Raw genomic sequence first — 19,972 nt, forward strand, 5'->3', positions numbered from 1 at the left:
AAATAATTTTACCAGAAAAAACTCTGCCTGTTGTAGTAAAATTCATCGATTATTTGAAAAAACCCACATACTTAAAAAAGTATTGAGATTAATTTTGCCAATTATTTCTTGCCAAAGTTACTGAACCCTTTGATGAAGATAACTTTCTTCTTTTTAACTGAAAGGCAACTTATTCAAAGTATTATAACCAGCAGTCTCCTTTAATCTGCAATGGTTAAGTATTTGCTACAATCTACAAGGAAGCATTTACAGATAATGAAACATTTGTAAAAACAATTGTGCATCATTATAAGTTAAATAAATACCTATTCAAAATTCATTAGTGAAATTCTTTTTCAGACCAACTATGAGTCATGTGTAGTACAAAACACAAAAATGGGCAAAATTTTCTACTTTTCCTCAAGAAACATCATAAGAAATGAAGAGTATTTACAAATGGGGTTGATTGGAAAAATTACTTTTTACCAAAAATAAGCTGTTTTTTAAAATATCCACAACTCGATATATGCAGTAAAATATTCAAACATGTCACCTTTTAGATATCCCATAGGGAAAAGCAAAGGTACCATTCTAATTATGTTCAGAATGATCAACCATGTCTGATGTCTGAGGTCGGATGACCATTTAATTTATCATTTAAAGCAAGATATTCTGGAACTTAGGAACAGCAACAGCACAAATACTAAACCCGACAGAATGCCAAAACAACAGGCATGGGTTGGAACTATCCTGGGCAAATCAGGATATATGGTCACTCTAGGTCTGAAGCAGAATAAGGACATGGAGGACAGTGAGCCCTTCATGGTAGGAGCTTGAACTCTGAAGACCACAAAAATGGGTTCCAGTCTTGGTTCCTCTAGTTGTGAACTACTCAACGTGTCAGGCCTTAATTCCTTTGTTTGAAAATAGGAATAATTCCTTCCTCAGGGTTGTTGTAGAGATTAAATAAAACAATGTGTATAAACAGAAAAGTGTCTGGAACAGACTATAATTAAGTGGTAACTATTATTAGCTACTGCTATTATCCTTGCTCCAGAAAAAAAAAGAGAGAATATATATATATATATATACATATAGATATATATATACATATATATATGTATATATATATACACTATTACCTCACTAGCACTACATGGCCAATCATGGTTTTAGAAAGAAGGTCTAATGGATAGAAGAACAGAATAGGCATGGTTTTGTTTTGTTTTGTTTTGTTTTTTTGAGACAGGGTCTTCCTCTGTCACCCAGACTGGAGAGCAGTGGCACGATCACAGCTCACTGCAACCTCTGCCTCCCAGTCTCAAGCAATCCTCCCAGTCTCGAGCTATCCTCCCAGCTCAGCCTCCTCAGTAGCTGGGTCTACAGGCACGTGCCATCATGCCCGACTAATTTTTAAATTTTTTTTTATAAAGACGAGGTTTCACCATGTTGCCCAGGCTAGTCTTGAACTCCTGAGCTCAAGTAATCCACCCTCCTTGGCCTCCCAAAGTGCTGAGATAAGAGATGAGCCACCATGCCTGGCCTCATGATTTTTTAAAGATAGTTTGGAAGCCCAGAATAATAGTTACTCCAATATCAAACTAACTTTCTAGGGATGGTCTTACACATAATTGTGAATATGTGAATACAAAAAAATAGCGTCAAAAACATGCTTACCTCAAACTAATGTCACTAGTTTAGAAAGACTCCATTCTGTTTCTGTAATCCTCTCAGAACTCCATAAAATATATTTCATTATTCTTTTTGCAAAAACACAAATAATGTCATAGACAATACACAAAACTATTCAGTAGATTACAGAAATAAGCTAAAATTCAGTTTTACTAAAGCTTCACCTAACCAGCCCAGGCACATTATTAGGCACCAAAAGTATGCAGACAGATTGCTCTGCATTCTATAGTGGCAGGGCGGTGCTGCTATAAATACCACCCCCAAGCAGCTTCAACAGTCAGCATTATTTTTGCCACCTCTTTATTTCCAAGTTTTCAGGCTTTTATGATAGAAAATTGCTCAAACTTCACACTCAATACTCCAAGGTGAAAAGTATTTCTCTCCTCCACACCACTTAACTTTAAAAGAAAACAAAATATTCTCAAACTCAAATTCAGCTCTGCCTGCTGGATTTAATGGATAGGTTTGTTCCCCTTGGGCAATCTTTAAACCTCAGTCTCTAGGAGAATTAAGTAATATTAGGGGATTGAAATGAAATAAAATTCTAAGTCCACTGTGACATGACATTCACAGGAAGATGGTAGATTATCTACCCAGACCTTGAACACTTATAAATACAATATATAGCATATGTTCACAAAACAATTCTTGGAAATAAAACACAATGGGCACTCAGCAAATATTTTATATCACCAACACCTGCTCAAATCCTCTCTGAACTTTATTTCTAAATATCACCGTTTTTTATTGAATCAACTGAAATTTGAAAGAAGAAACAGAATAAACATCCAGAGAAGATCAGGGGAGTTAGAAAAATCTTTATATAAAGCCTCATTGAGTTTTACACGAGCCAAGGTGCTGTCAGTCTCACTGAAAGGGGTGGTGGAGTAATCTGTCACTCTACAACTTTCACCTCAATATACCTAAAAAAACAAAAGAGGGTTTTTTCTATACAAAAATAAAAAAAGAGACAGAATAGTATTAAGATTTTTTCTTAATATTGAAAACAAAGGAATCATGAACCAAACACTAAACATTGCCAATGAATTCATTTTAAAATAAGCAACTTCAAATTACGGGTTTGGAGTTTGAGGGACTTTAATAAACTAGTCCAACCCTCCTTATAATTCAGGAAACTGCTTTACAGCACTCTGTTTGAACACTAACAAAGAGTGCATTCTCTATTTTGGAAGGCAGTCAATGAAAATCAAGGTTTTAACTTATTTTAAGCTGCATTCTGTCTCCGTCTATAACTTCCACCTGTTGACTAACATTCTGGTGCCTGAAATAGTAAATAACTAATTTAGGTAGACTAATGAACTATTATTTTTTAATATATTTTACCATAATCAATTTTGAAAAACCATATGATTTAAATATGAAATATCTAAAATTCTCTACATCTTAATTTTAAGGAAGGATAATCCAGTTTGGTGGGAAGAGTGGATAAATGGAAAGGGGGCCAAAGGGAACAGTCCATTCACTATCTTGGAAAGAATGTTGACATGAGAAAATGTGGGACTAGTATTCTTGGGTCCACAACTTTTCCAAAAGCCTGAATTCAGAATATTTATGTGAACTATCCCAATTTTTAAAGTGCTGGCAACTAATTCAAAATTTTTAAATAACTGTATATGCCAAACAAAACAGCTTTGTGGACTAGACTCAGCTGTGGCCCAAAAGTTTGCAACTTCAAATGGTCTTATTTAAAAGTTACATTTAAAGAGAAATATCTGGCTGGGGGCAGTGGTTCACACCTGTAACCCCAGCACTTTGGGGTGAAAAGGTAGGCGGATAACTTGAGGTCAGGAGTTCTAGACCAGCCTGGCCAACATGGTGAAACCCCGTCTCCTACTAAAAACACAAAAATTAGCCCCACGTGGTGGTGAATGCCTGTAAACCCAGCTACTTGGGAGGCTGAGGCAGGAGAATCACTTGAACCCGGGAGGCAGAGGTCACAGTGGGCTGAGATTGTGCCACTGCAGTCTAGCCTGGGCAACAAAGCATGACTCCGTCTTTTTTAAAAAAAAAAAAAAGAAAAAAAAAAAAAAAGAAAGAAAAATATCTATAGGTACTATTTTAACCTCTAGCACATATAAAATAAAATAGCAATATTTTGTAGACTTTTTTTTACTTGAAAGAAACTGGATAACAGCCTAAGATTTAAAATTCTCCAAATTTTAGAGTGTGCACTGATGCAATAGCTTCCCTTACATAAATACAAGATTCACACAGCAAATCATGGCAATATAATTGGTATTAACAACAACCCTGGCCTTTGTTATGCTTTGTGACTTTAGCTACTGGATGTTAGATAATCTTATTTATCTTGTATTTTTTTTTATATTGTTCTCCTAATTCATGAGCAAGCATGGTCAACTGTCAAAGAAAGGCTCATATATTTGATAATGGGGATATAAAACATAAGATTAAACTAAGTTCATTTTCATGACCAATGTTAAAAATTGAAAATGGAGAGATTACCTCTTTGATAGTTTAAAAACTGAAAACAGCTTTTGTAAAGATCTATTAAAATCAATTAGATTTTATTTAATTCTTATTAACAAAAAAAGAATAAAAGAACCATTATAAGTATATTGCTATAACAATGCTCAGACCAGTTTTTTACACATCAGCTGTTACACCCAAAAGATGCTGCTTTTGGACTCCATGTCAAACATATAAAAATGTTGTAGACCAAATTGGATATGAAATAATAAAGACTGATATAAATACAAAAAAAATTTCAATAAACTTAGAATCAGGCAGTAGATGAGACGTAATAACCAGATGTTTAATGTAAATCACTGATAGAAATAGTACGGTGTCCTCTTTTCATAAAACACTTGGATGTTATTTGTATTCAAAAGCAATGGTAAATGTCAAATCACTACTAGACCATCCTTCTGAATACAAGAAAATATCATGCTGTTTAACTCTCTAAACACAAAAAGTGCTTTTGGAAAAACAAAGATAAAGAGCAGCATGTCTTAGTCACAGAGATCAATTCAACGACCAGAAAATGCTAACAGACACCATAAAGTATAACAGTAAAGTCATTCAATTACTATATATTTTAAAATTTTGAACTTAAAAAAAGTTCACAGATAAGAATTATTAGAACCTAGGATAAATGTTATATATATAGGACTGTGACAAGTACTGAAATTTATCTTAATGTGAGAAATCCTTTATTAAAACTAGCAACATTCAGGATAAATCTTTGTAATAGGTATTGTATATAAATTAATATCTAAAAGTTCCATTATACTTTCAATATGAGAGAAAATAATGAGCTTAGTTAAAAAATTAAGAATTTTATATATAAATGTCAATCGTATGTGAATCCCAGCTATGATATGGAAAATTGACTGATTAGCCATTCACTTTTTCTTGTTTAGAGTTTTTACTGCAACGATGATGGAAAAATACATCCACTGAAAAGCCAAAGAAAGTCAAAGAAATGGTCTAAATTTAATAGAAATAGTATGACCTTCCCCTGAACAAAAGACGTTGAAGAGATTAAATGAGAACACGTGTAAAGTCCCTATCAATTACCTGGGTAATAAAGGTTACTTTCGACCCCTCGATCCTTACAAGGCTCACTATTATCATTAAGTCTTATGTCCCCTAAAGAGAGTGACCTTTGAGAACAGCAGGAACTCAGTGCCCCACAGTCTGAGACACAGTACCAAGTATTTAGTAGGGGGCTAATAAATGCTTTCTGATTTACTGGAGGATAATAATAATGAACGAATGTAAAACAGAATTAATTGATAGGCTAAACGCATTAGTGCATTCCAGTGCCCTCTATATGGAAGGTTACTAACCCATCTCAGCTAAGTGCTGAAATTATAATTAAGTCTGATGGGAAGTTCTAGATTTATACCAATATAATTACAAATATTACTTAGCTTAGTAATATAGTATGGCAAGAACAATGAGATGAGTAATTTAGATGATACTGCAAAGTGGGTTTTAATGTTTGAAACTTCTATTACAGTATACAGGATAAGTGCAAGTAGTGTAATTAAAACCTAAAAGAGCCTGATCTTTAAAACTCTACTGCTCAACCTCATTAAAATGCATGTTTTCTTAATTAATCCAAGCTTTTCCATTAAAAACATAAAAATACACTTTCATTCCTTGCAAATAAATCTCTACAATACATATATTTAGGATCAAACACCAAACAACCATTAGTTAAGCGGGAAAAAAATGACTGAAATAGCACAAGGTTTGAGTACATGAAGCCTAACAAAGGGAAGGAAAGGCAAAGTGAGAGCTCTCAACATTTTCATTTGTAAATTACCCAGCTACAACAAAATAAGCATTTAAAGAACTAGAAATTAGAAATCCACTCTCCCATCTGTATTTAAATGATACAAACCTAAGCAAAATATTTACTTAGATAACTCACATAACCATGTATAGACCATATCTTATTTATCAATTATAGTATCTCCCATTAAATGACTCTTCTACACATGTCCTGTATAGGGAAAATTGTTGTGGAATATAATCACCTTATTGCAGAAACAGTTTTCTACTTTTTTTTTTTTTTTTTTTTTTTGAGACAGAGTTTCACTCTTGTTGCCCGGGCTGGAGTACAATGTTGTGATCTTGGCTCACTGCAACCTCCGCCTCCCAGGTTCAAGTGATTCTCCTTCCTCAGCCTCCAGAGTAGCTGGGATTACAGGCATGCGCCACCATGCCCAGCTAATTTTTGTATTTTTAGTAGAGATGAGGTTTCACCATGTTAGCCAGGATGGTCTCAATCTCTTGACCTTGTGATCCGCCCGCCTCAGCCTCCCAAAGTGCTGGGCTTACAGGCGTGAGCCACCATGCCCGGCCCAGTTTTCTACTTTAATTCAATGCATTACCAAGAAATTTACAGTAATATATTAAACTAATGTTAGATATTTAAAACCACAAGACAGTATTTATGTAATTTATTATTTGTTATGAGCAGCTTTTTAAAGATTACTTTAAATTGTCTATATAGGATGTTGATTATAGAGAAGAATTTTACTTTGTACACTTTGTTTTCAGGAAAGTTAATTTATTTGAACTTTCTTTTTCTTAAATGTTTTAATTTCAATAACTTTAGGGGCACAAGTAGTTTTGGTTACATGGATGAATTCTGTAGCGGTGAGGTATAGGATTTTGGTGCGCCCATCACCCGAATAGTATGCATTGTACCCCATAGGCAGTTTTTATCCCTTGCCCCCTCCAAGCCTCCACACTTGGAGCTCCCATGTCCATTATACCACTCTATATGCCTTTTCGCACCAATAGTTCAACGCCCACTCATAAGTGAGAACACACGGTATTTGGTTTTTGATTCCTGAGTTACTTCACTTAGAATAATGACCTCCAGTTCCATTTTCTTTAGACATTGATATATTTCATATGGTGAATATTATTCAAAAACAAGAGAGAATTTTTATGAATGGTGATCACATACCCATTCTAGAGGAGTACATTTTTCAAGAAAAATTTTACTAAGAAAGAGTGAAGTCAAGGCTATCACATAAAGAGTAATTCAGGGTAATTTAAGAAAATGTCACTAGAATTTACCAAAATTGGGGAAAATGGAGTCTACATGGTTTTAAGGTATAAAAGGAAATTAAAAAAGGGGAGGCCAGGCACAGTGGCTTATGGCTCACGCCTATAATCCCAGCACTTTGGGAGATCGAGGCAGGGGTTGGGGGGGGATCACTTAAGGCCAGTAGTTTGATACCAGCCAGGCCAACAGAAACCCCATCCCTACTAAAAATACAAAACTTAATCGGACGTGGTGGTACACACTTGTTTTTTCGTTTTTTTGTTTTCTTGAGACGAGGTCTTGCTCTATCGCCCAGGCTGGAGTGCGGTGGTGTGATCTCGGCTCACTGCAAACTCTGCCTCCCGGGTTCATGCCATTCTCCTGCCTCAGCCTCCTGAGTAGCTGGGACTACAGGCACCCGCCACAACGCCCGGCTAATTTTTCCGTATTTTTAGTAGAGATGGGGTTTCACTGTGTTAGCCAGGATGGTCTGGATCTCCTGACCTCGTGATCCACCTGCCTCGGACTCCCAAAGTGCTGGGATTACAGGTGTGAGCCACCGCGCCCAGCCAGTGGCGCACACTTGTAATCCCAGCTACTAGGGTGGCTGAGGCAAGAGAATCCCTTGAACCCAGGAGGTGGAGGTTGAAGGGAGCAGAGATCATGCCACTGACTGCACTCCAGCCCGGGTGCCAGAGCAAGACTCGGTCTCAAAAAAAAAAAAAAAAAAAAAAAAAAAGAGAGAGGAAATATCTTACATTTAAAGCATTATCTTACACAAACAAATTATTTATCCTATTTTTAAAAGAATATTTAAATCTAAACAGGTTCTAATTTTAGCTGAAATAGTGCTTTCTATTTCGAAAGGAAAATATTTTTGGAAACTTATCTTTTAAAACAAAATTCTTGGAAACTTACTGGGCAAGAATCCTCCTATGCTCATATTTACAAATCTACCTAATCAGTAGTGCTAGTGCTACTCTGTTGTTTTCATTATAATAGTCTACTTGTAAGGGTTTTCATGTATCTTTTTCTTCCTTCCTATAATATTTCAAAGAAAAATGGGTTAATCATTACCCATGAGAAAAAACTTCTGATACTATACTGTATAGTAAGCTATTCACCACGTGATTTCCATTTCTGAAACAAATTACATATATATACATACTGAGAACAAAATGTCATCCTTAGGTGCTGATATGGTTTGGATTTGTGTTCCCAGCCAAATCTCATGTCAAATTGTAATACCAATGTTGGAGGAAGGGCCTGTTGGGAGGTAACTGGATCATGGGGGCAGATTTACCCCCTTGCTGTTCTCCTGATAACGAGTGAGTTCTCACAAGAACTGGATGTCTAAAAATGTGTAGTACCTCCCACTTCACTCTTCTCCTTCCTTCTCTAGCCATGTAAGATGTACCTGCTTTTTGCCATGCTTGTCAGTTTCCTGAGGCTTCTCCAGCCATACTTCCTGTACAGCCTGCAGAAATGTGAATTAAACCTCTTATCTTTATAAATTACCCAGTCAAAGGTAGTTCTTTATGGTAATGCTAGAATGGGCTAATATAGGCGCAGTGGTGTATGCCTGTAGTCCCAGCTACTTGGGAGGCTGAGGCGGAAGGATTGCTTAAGCCCAGGAATTGCACCTAGAAAACACAGTGAGACTGCATCTCTGAAAAAAAACTGTCACCTTTAAGAAAGGGTTTAAATGTTAATGTTTCAGATGGTTTCTCCAAATCATTAAAATCAACCACAAATGTTGCAAAAATGTTAAAGTGACAAATAATATATCATTACAAACTTACAAGCATGGCAAAAAGCAGGCATGTCTTAGATGGATAACAAAGAAAAAATTCAACAGCCTACTGTTACAATTGTTGAAGTAAATATTTGCATTAAAGCACCTAAAAACTTTGCTGCACTTATAAGCAATAGATGCATTAAAAGTATAGATCTAGATGGTTTTCAAAACTTAAACATAATTTGAAAAGGCACAGCTGTATTCAATTTTAGTTATAGACATGCCTTGTTATAATAATTAGTATTTGTTAAATGTTTTCCTCTAGAAAAGTATTTTTAACATGTTACAATGGTTACCTGTCATTTATGATCCAGTTCAGACAGAGATTGAGAGAGCTAAGATTTTTGCACCTCTTGACAATTTCCATCACGGTTTCATTATCCAGTTCAGTGATATGACGTAGGTCCAAGCTGGAAAGGTTTCTTAGCTAATGAGATAAATAAAATGAAAGATGAAAAAGGTAAATGCTACATTCACTCTCAAAACTTACAAATGTAGTTTATTACAAGGTAGAGTATCATTGTAAAATATTTAAAATAGATGATAGGATAGAATCTTTTAATTAAAGATATTGTATATGTAATATTCTATACACTAAATTAAGCATGAATGTAGTATAGAAATCTATGGTGAATATCTGAATGGCAACAAACATTAAAAGAAAGTAGATTTGGCCGGGCGTGGTGGCTCACATCTGTAATCCCAGCACTTTGGGAAGCTGAGGCGGGTGGATCACGAGGTAAGGAGATCAAGACCATCTTGGCCAACATGGTGAAACCCCATCTCTACTAAAATACAAAAAAATTAGCTGGGCGTAGTGGTGCATCCCTGTAATCCCAGCTACTTGGGAGGCTGAGGCAGGGGAATTGCTTGAACCCGGGAGGCAGAGGTTGCAGTGAGCCCAGATCACATCACTGCACTCCAGCCTGGCGACAGAGCAAGACTCCGTCTCAAAAAAAGAAAAAAAAAAAAAAAAAGAAAGTAGATTTTACTTAAGTATCCTAAAAATCAAGTTAGCAATCTAATGTCTAATAGGTAGGCAAGATATTGAATATATTACATTAAGTACCTACAATTTGATAAGATTATTCTAACATTGTTCAATTTCAGATATTACCTTCATAATTATAATGCCATTTCTGTATAGATTTTCTTATTTTTTTAAGGATGAAATATGACTAAATGGTTAATTCAGAGATAGCTTGGTGATATATTATCAATGTACTCCAAACTGTACTATTATGGGTATGTGTTTCATCATAAAACAATATAAAATGTGGCTTAAGAAGCAAAAATTTCTCCAGGTTCCACCTTCTCCATGTTTTCATTTTCTATTTCTTTAAGTTTCTTGTCTTCCCCTGATGTTTCGCCTCTAAAGCAAATTAATGATAATATTTACATAAAGGTGGTAGGGTCTTTATCCTCTTCAAATAAGCTACCTTTTCAAATATTAAGCTATTTTTGCTTAATAATACCCAAAACTTAATCTGGAGGCATATGATAGACCAAATAACACAAATACCCCTCCCACCAAAGATACCTATGCTCTAATATGTTACCTTATAAGGCAAAGGGGATTTTGCAGATGTGATTAAAGGTATGGATCTTGAGATGGGGAGATTATCCCAGGTTATCTGAGTGGACCCAGTGTAATCACTGGAGACCCTTATAAGCATAGGCTTACTCAGAGAAAGCCAGAGAGATGTAATGGAAGATACAGGAGATGCTTCAATCATGAAAGGGATTCAAGCTACTTTTACTAGCTTCAAATATTGAGGAAGGGGCCAGGAGTCTAGTAATATGGGCAGCTTTAGAGTTGGAAACAGCCCTCAGCTGACAGCCAGGAAGAAATAAGGACCTCAGACTTACAACCTTAAGGAATTTAATTCTGCCAAAAAACCTGTAGGAGTGAGCAAGAAAATAGATGCTCCCTTCAGAAACAGAATCCAGCTGACACCTTGAATTTAGCCTGGTGAGACCTGTGTCAGACAGGCTTCTAACTTACAGAATAGTGAAATAATAAACTGGTACTGTTTTAAGTTGCTAAGCATGTGAGAATTTAAGTCAGTTCAGCTTAAACCCCAAGAGAACACAAGACACTTGAATCTCCACTGAAAATGTTCTATATTTCTGCTGTCTGATATAGTAATCACTAATCACTTGTACCTACTGAGCACCTAAAATGTGACCAGTATGACAGGGGACCTGAATTTTTAATTTTATTTAATTTTAATTAATTTGTATTTAATTTTTATATCTGCATGTGGCTAACGGCTACAGCGTTGGACACGACAGCTCAAAAGAATGGTTGTTGGAAGGGTGGGAGGTAAACCTGCCAGGCAGTACTCACACTCTCTTTCCACCTCAGCTCCCAATGGGAGAAGCTATACAGAGAGAGTTCATAGAGTCACTACTCAATGCTCTCTGAAGCATGCTGCCCAACTATGGAGATAAATAGAGATCGCTGCGACACATAAAACACAAAAAGGTCCACAACAGCAGTTAAATTCTAATTGAGACAGCAAGTGTATGCACCAGCTTCTTCTAAGGGCTAGGTTGTAGGCATTAGTAAAGGCAGAGCTTCAGGAAAAGCTCTCTGCAATTGGCTTATCAGGTAACATGTTCAAGGAAGTCATGTCCAGTCCAGTATGGGACTCAGCAAAATGATGCTCCAGAAAAGAGGCAGGTCAAGCAAAGAAGAAATGGGTTCTTACAAAATTCCTATTCAATAACCACAGGTTAAGGGTTTTAGCAACATCAGAACATAATTGGTACTTGGCAACCAAAGCACACAGGAATGGACTCATTCTTGTTAAAAAAGACCTTTCCGGTTATGTCAGCAGCTTCAGGCAACTGACCAGTCAGAACCTTGGTCAACTCCCTCAGTTTCCCCTTCCTCAAGGTTCACCTTACTGAAATAATTATAATTAATACTAAGTCCAGGGCTCAAATGTGAGCTGTTTGGGCTCTAAAGTTCTGCTGCAAACATAGCCCCTGTTTCCTATATCTTACTTCTCACTGTAGCTTTTTTTAAGTATCTAAAGGTATATAAAAAAGACAAATAAAATACAAAATAAATAGCAAAATAAGTTTCTATAACTTTTCTGACCTCACTAGAATTCACCTAAGGGAACAAAGGGCTGATATGAATGCTCTTTGCTGTGCTTTCTTCCTTTCCAATACGTGATCTGCATGTGGTGGGCATAGAAATCGAAATCACCCACAGTCATGGCTGGGCTTGGAGCAAAATGGAAGGCCAACATCTTTTATGAACAGGAGACACCAGAAGGATAGATGGCTAGGTACACTTATCAACTCACTAGTTCTGTGGGTCAGGAGACCAGACATGGCTTAGCTGTGTCCTCTGCCTAGGGTTTCGCAAGGCAATCAAGATCTCAACTGGGGCTGTCTTTCTGTCTAGAGCTGAAGTTCTCTTACAAGTTCATGTAGCTGCTGGAAGAATTCATAGGATGGGATGGGATGGGATGGGATGGGATGGGATGGGATGGGATGGGATGGGATAGCAATAAAATGAAAGAGACAATGGTAAGCCAAAAAGCGCAAGTCTCAGACTCAGTGTTTTTTTGTTGTTATTTTTCATGAGAGGAAGGAAAATAATAGTCTGAAAGCAGCTATGGAGAGCAAAGAGGATCGTGCCCCCACCTCCTGACCCTGAGAGAAACACAGTGAGAAAATAAACAGTTAAGGTAGGCAAAATTCTAAGATGATCCCAATGGCCTATGCTCTATCATAATCCCTGCCCCCTTGAGTGTGGACAGGACCCATGATTAGGATGGAAATTCTTATAAAGCCAAGAGATTTTGCAGCTATAATTATGGTTCCTGATTAGTTGACACTGAATGAATCAAAAGGGAAAGCATCCTAGGTGGGCCTGACATAATCAGTTGAGCCCTTACAAAGGATCTAGAGGTCAGAGAAATTAACCTGCTTGGCCCTAAAGAACTAAGCAACTGTGCTGTGAAAACGACTGTGAGAGGCTTCTGAGTATTGGCCACTGGCTGAGGGCCAGCAAGAAAATAAGGATGTTAGTTCTACAACCACGAGGAACTGAATTCTTCAAGCCACTACATAAGCTTGTAAGAAGACTTGAGCTTTAGAAAGAAATACAGCCCCGGTTGAGATCTTGATTGCCTTGTGAAACCATAGGCAGAGGACACAGCTAAGCTATGTCTGTCTGGTCTTCTGACCCACAGAACTAGTGAGATGATAAATGTACATTGTTTTAAGCTGCTAAACTTGTAGTAATTTGTTGTGTATTGGTAGAAAACAAATACAGGAGGGCTGTGGGGACGTTGTATTGCTGAAGAAAAGCCAGGCTTCACTCAAGACAAGGGGAATATCCTTGCCCACTTATGCTGAGGCTCTCTGTCCCTCTTCAGATACTTATGCTCACAAAAGCACAGAGTGAGAGGCTTAGTCCATTCGGCCTTCTCCTCTAGGTTTGTCTTCAGCTTCCAAGAAAATACGTCCTAGAAAACAGTCAGTTATGATGTGGCCACTCTTGTCAGAATAAAGAGAAATAGAGAGAGACAGAGAGTCTGAGACAGAGACAGAGAGAGAGATCTAGAAAGTGGGGAGGTCTTCCTAAATTTCTTAAACCAACCCTTACTCATGGGAAGATGGGTTTAATGGAAACAGTTTATGAAAATACTTGCACAGCTTCTGGCTTTTACTCAATTCATACTTGTCAATAGTCACATGCTTCCATATATACCTTAACACAGGTTAACTGCCTTTTTATGTTCCCTAAAGTTTTATTTTTCACAAGATTTTGCATTAGGGCTAGATAGGTGGATAAAATGGTTTCACTGGTCAAGTTTTCTTGTTTTTGATTGAGCAAAGATGAATTTGTGTGTGTCAAGGATCTGAGTCACTGTTAAATTTGATAATCCTCATACTACTGTTCCCAATACTTCTATTTTCTACCTAAAAAATCACCATTTTTTTAAACCACATTGTCTTTACAGCTAGCTTTCTTTATAGGGCATTTTTGATCCCCACACCCAAGAAGTTTTTATCATGGTTGGAAATATACTGTTCAGTGACATGTAAAAATAACCAGAAGGCCCTTGAGAACTGCAGACGCTGGGCAGCTTTCTGGGCTCATGTGCTGACAGCAGTCCCATGTTGGTATCACAGGAAAATAAGAAATAAACTACATTAAATGGACCCATAGGGCTGCCTGAAAATACTTTGACATATGACTCTTAAACCTATAAACATTAAGGATTAATTTTGCTATTTGTAGCTATATGCATATGTGAACTACTGAATAGAACCATTCAAAATACACATATAGCATGATTTATTTTCCCAATTTATCCTTTACCATAGTTTCTAGGAAGATTCGAAGTCACAAAAATTTTATCCAGCTACATAAATATCTCCTACGCATGCATATTTAGGGTTCTAGCACAGCTTCTGACACAGAGTTTCTATGTGAATTCTTACCTATCTCTTGCCTTCCTTGTAATGTTATCTCTTCATCACAACCGTTTGAATGTACTTAATGCCACTAAACTGTACATTTTACATGGTTAAAATAGTATATTCTATGTTACGTACATTTTACCACAATTTAAAAAATCACATATCAACAAGAAGATGGTGAGAGCATACAATAAAAATTGTGTAGAGAAGAAAATATAAAGCTGCTTGTGCCAGTTCAGTCCATCATAGGAAAGATAACTGAGTGTCAACGAGGCTGGGATAACTTATCAAATTGCAGATACTTGATAGAGAGATGTTGGCAAATCTGAGCTATTTTATAGACTTGTGAAAATCCAAAAATAGCTAAAATTTGAGTTCTATTTGACTCTTGAACTTTTAGAAAGCTTGCATCCAGGCCTACTCCTCACAGTAAGGTAGACTGGATGACGGATGACACTGGGCTACTTGTGACTTACTGCCTGTATGTACTGTCCATAAATAAAACATTTCTCACTCTTCCAGTGGAACATAAATGTATCCAGGAATAAACAGGTTTACTTGAGCTCTTATGCTCCAGGCTTCTACAGCGACCTTAAAGAGTATTTTACTCTTGTTTTTTCATGAGCTGACACTCACTACATTCACATGGCCTTCCCCATAACCACTTTGGCCAACTCAACTTGAAATATGACAGTATCTAAAGGCAGTTCCAAGAGACGAATCCCCAGTAACCAGCATCATTACAAGACACAAAACTAGCACTTCTATGAGATGTGGCATTTTTATTCAAAACTGCACAAACAGCTCTGTCAAATTCATCACATTCCTTCCTTCACTATGGGAATTTCATAATGGTGCCCTCCAGTGTTTCATAAAAAGCTACATAAAATAATCCTTCATAGTCTCAAACAGATAATTACATTTAGGAAACTGACATTTTAATTAAACTTACTTTCCTTATAATTCACTGGTAGTTGTGAGTTATACAAATCACAGAGGATTTGAATAAGCAAAGCCTTACAATCAAGATCTAAATGTTTCACTCCAATTTTTAAATATTTAGTAAGGTATTTTAACAGAAACCCAAGTCAGAATGTATAATGTAGGTAATCATCTTTCAGTTTAATACTGCTTTTATTAGAAAAAAAATGACATCTAATTAATTCATGTTAAAGACTAAAATTAGTCAATGATTGGTATGGCCATGTATGTACTTAAACATAAAATGAGAAACTAAAATGTTACCTAGGAAACATAGGCTTGGTGGATTATAGAAAGACCTCAAATGAGTCAGGAGTTCGAGACCAGCCTAACCAATGTGGTGAAACCCCGTCTCTACTAAAAATACAAAAATTAGCCAGGCATGGTCAGGCGTACCTGTAATCCCAGCTACTCAGGAGGCAGAGGCAGGTGAATTGCTTGAACCCAGGAGGCAGAGGTTGCAGTGAGCCGAGATCGCACCACTGCACTCCAGCCTGGGTGACAGAGTGAGAAGAAAGAAAAGAAAAGACCAGACCAGACCTCAAATGGCTTCCAAATTTTCTTAAGACCCTACAAAAGTTAAAAATGAAACAAAACCCTCGATTGTAAAGATTGACTGAAGTGGATGAACTAACAGAAGAGGACTCACAGTACCTTAGCAAAGGCAACATGGAAGTTCTATCACTTCAGGACTCTGAGGATAATTTAAGTGAAACAAGTTGGAAGTGTTAATTTTTAAAAATAATGAAAACTTCTATATAGTTAAATATGTTCAAATGTCAATTAGTACCTAAATTGCTTCTTGCCAGTACTGCACATATTGACTTTATTGGACCAGGTTTCTAAGTAATTGTAATGTTTAGGGAGCAAAGCCAAGGGTTAAGACAGGCTGCCTTGCTGATGAAGGGGTTGCTGGGTGTAGATTAGCACGACACACTAATCTGCCAAACAGCTGTCAGGCTGTCAAGATGGAGACCAAGGGAGATCCTAAAGGCACAGGAAGAGAGAAGGGTCAGAGAAAGGCACTTATAAGAAAACTGGGAAGAGCTTCCTATTAAAGACAGGGAGAGTGACTCAAGGAGAAAGGGAAAGGGGTGGTAGCAATAGATCTTGAAGTATAAAAGTAGAAAAAAAGTAAAGAAACTAAGACTGCTGGGAATGAAAAGAAAAGGGGCAGGGAGAATTTCTGTTCCCAAGTCTAGAAAGACTTCCATCCTTGAGAAGGTCTGGTATCTACACTTAGAGAAGGACTTGGTTGGACAAGGGAGGGAACAAGGGGTATCAATAACTAGGCTGGAATCTCAGCTAGTGTATTAAAATGTAATAAAAATCTAAATAAGCCACATTTCGGACATGAGGCAAATCCTTCCCAGCATCTGAGGGTAGAACTCAAAGGCTCTAAATAGCCTTAAAGCTTCACAGAGACAATAACAATTGCTAGTACTAACTATGAAAATAGGACTTCCAGGTTCTTGGAATTAATAGTAGCTATGATCTTAATTCTCAGGCACCTTCTCTATGTATTCTCTTTCACCCACTGCCTTTTTAATCACACTGGGCTTTTGTCTCTGCATTATTTTCAAATCCAAGGTGTGGTTTTGCCATTCTCCTGCTAGATCTGACATTATTCTCCATTTTATTCTTTCTGTTTTGCTTTCTAGGACATTTTACGGCCCGCTTCTCCTCAAAGCTGTCCCTTCTAACTCCTTTTTTGCCACATCACTAGCCAGATTAATCTTCTTGAAACAACTTTGATCAAATCTCCCACCTTCTCCAAAGCCTTTAGGAAACAAAAATATTTCTGCTGCAAAAAGGAATCCCAGAGCTTCCCTATCAAGGCCCTTCATTGTCCATCCCTACCATTCCCTGAAATCTGTTAAGCCAACTCGGATCTCTTTCCCCAGATTTTGAGAAGTTGTTCTCACTATGCTCGGTGAACTGTGCTTATTATTTTAAAACTGCTCTCACTTCACTTATGTTACTCTGATAACTTAGAAGTATCTGTTCTCCTCTCCCTTCCTCTTATTCCACTATCTGGTTCAAATCTCATCTTCTCCACAAAGTCTTTTTGATTAATATAGAGAGGAAAAAAAAAAGTCTTGGAAATATACTTGCCTTAATGCAAACTATTAACTAGGCAGTTCCCAACATATCTATGCTCTTTAAAAATGGGGAATCATTAATTGGCAACAGCTGCCAAGGAACCAGGTAACAATCTTTCCTCCCTGCTACAACTACATACGAATGCCCTCTTTGACTTCTCCGTCTCTTCACCCTCCCTTCCCTGATCGCTTCCTTCTCCCCTTCTAGCCTTTCCTAGACTGTGCTGCTCAGGATCAATCTCTCATCACAAACATTTGAAATCTAATCTTAATGCTTAAGCTGGGCCTAATCTGAGTCTCTGAGGTAGTAGTTGTGGTGACTCTTGATTCATTCATTCACATTCATTTAAATGTTTCCTGAGCACCTGGCTCTAACCTTGGCTCCAAGTTAGGATAACCAGGGAACATAAAAAAGAAGACTGACGGCCAGGCCTCATACTTAGAGATTTTGATTTAATTGTCTTGGAACAGGGCAAGCCTTCAGTATTTCTGAAAAAGATACCCAGTTGATCTCAGCCTGGACTGGTAACCACTGCTCTGGTGCAGCACAATTGATATTTAAAACTCCAGTTACTGAAAGTACAAAAATAATTTGTAAAGCTTAGTCCCTTTAATCACTTAAAAAATGCAAAAGGTATTATTCTTGTAGTCAGTAACTATTGATTAAGCAGCTACTGTGTACCAGGAACTTCTCCAGCTGATAAAAATACAGCAGCGAACAAAAAAGCAAAAATCTCAGTCCATAGAATGGTTATATTCCTAGTTGGGGGATTGGAGGGGGCAATAAATAAAATAAATAAACAAATATGTTAAAAAGTGTTAAGTACTATAGAGAAAAATAAAGCAAGACAAGCTGGATGGAGAACAGAGGGAGGGAAGATGGGTGTACTTTTAAACAGGCAGTCAAGGATGATCCTACTGAAAAGACGACATTTGTGCAAAGATTTAAAGGAAGTGAAGAGCAAACAAAGCCAGGCTGATATCTGGGGCAAGAGTTAGGACAGTGCAAAGGTCCTGAGATGGAAACTGGCCCAGCACTTTGGAAGATGAGTAAGGTGCTGCAGCAGAGTGAATGGAATGAAGACTAGCAGGAGACATGGTCAAAGCAGAGGGCTAAGAAGGACAGATCACACGGGGTCTTGTGGGTCCTGTAAGGATTTTAGCTTTTGCTCTGAGAAATATGGGGAACCTCTGGAGGGTTTTGAACAGGAGTATACCATGTTCTAATTTAGTTTTGAAATGATCACCCAAGCTTCTGTGTTGAATTCAGAACATAGAGCCAAGGGTGGAAGCAGAGAGAAGCTATATTGAATTAATCCAGTCAAGAGTTACAAGCGACTTCGACCACTGTGACAGCAGTTGGAGGTGGCATGAAGTGATTTTGGCTATACAGAATTTGAAAGTAGAATCAACAGAATTTTTTGACAAATATGTTATGGGGCATGAGAGAAAAAGAGGAGTCAAGGACGATTCCAAGAGTTTTGGTTTGAGCAATCAGAAAATATTGTTGCGACTAACAAAGACAATTTGGGGGCAGGCAGAAAAGATAGTTTTGTTTTGAATATGCTATGTTTGAGATGCCTAGATAACCAAGTAGAGATGTCAAATAAATTTAGGAGCCAGTAGCACATAAATGACATTTACGCCTCTACATTTAACATATAATTGTATTAATTATGTATAAACGTGTTAAATTCATTAAGTTAGCTAGGTACAAAGAGTAGTCTTACAATTTATAGTGAATAAATTTTGAATTAATTGATTGAATTAATGTGCAGGCATACATTCTCACAGTAATAAAATAGAACACAAAGAGCCTAGCCCAATTCTTTAAAAAAAATACACTTATAGCAATGGTGTCCCCCAGGCCATCTGAGGCAGTTACAAGGCAGAATTCATTTCCTTAGTCTATAACAGCATAATACAGCCTTCCCAGCCCCAGTGCACATCCTCTGTAAAGCTACCTGGGATGCTAGAATTCAGAGCAGCAGACTCTGCCCTCTGTACATCCACTGATGTTGCTCATTCTTTCACCATGTTGTTAACCAAGCTGCTTTATAATCTGGTCTAATTAAGTGTATGTTCCTTCCACTAGAGTCAAAAGGAAGCTACTGCAGGTCAGGACCATGTCTTATTCACTTTTGTGTCACCAGCGCTTAACACAGTACTAGGTGCATTAAACACATTTATTAAATGCTTAGAACTGAATGAGTAAATTTGCAATCAGGATCAAAACTTTAGATATGACTTTATTTATTTAAGTTTCTAGAAATCAGTTCTCCATTCTAACTCCATCAAATGCAGGATCTGCAGCTCTGAGGCTACATGCTTTTAAAGCTCTTCTATTTGAACATAAAGTTAAGTAATATGTAAACATTAAACAATAAAAAACTACTTTCTCATAGCATACAATTAGAGGTC

At 37.2% G+C, this 19,972-nt stretch overlaps 1 protein-coding gene across 5 annotated transcripts in view; it reads right to left on the reverse strand.

The window, feature by feature from the left end:
- FBXL17 (F-box and leucine rich repeat protein 17) overlaps positions 1-19,972 on the reverse strand; it is a 533,333-nt gene that overhangs the window by 321,115 nt on the left and 192,246 nt on the right. For 3 of the 5 annotated variants that reach the window (XM_055298027.2, XM_063612883.1, XM_063612881.1), the window contains exon 6: positions 9,314-9,444. In XM_055298027.2, coding sequence (XP_055154002.1) covers positions 9,314-9,444 — 131 coding nt within the window. Of the gene's footprint in view, positions 1-1,111; positions 7,929-7,963; positions 8,261-9,313; positions 9,445-19,972 lie in introns of those variants that run through there. The other 2 variants (XM_063612880.1, XM_063612882.1) reach the window with 2 other exon arrangements.

Source organism: Symphalangus syndactylus, chromosome 11 (genome assembly GCF_028878055.3).
Source record: "Symphalangus syndactylus isolate Jambi chromosome 11, NHGRI_mSymSyn1-v2.1_pri, whole genome shotgun sequence".
Classification (NCBI taxonomy): Eukaryota; Metazoa; Chordata; class Mammalia; order Primates; family Hylobatidae; genus Symphalangus; species Symphalangus syndactylus.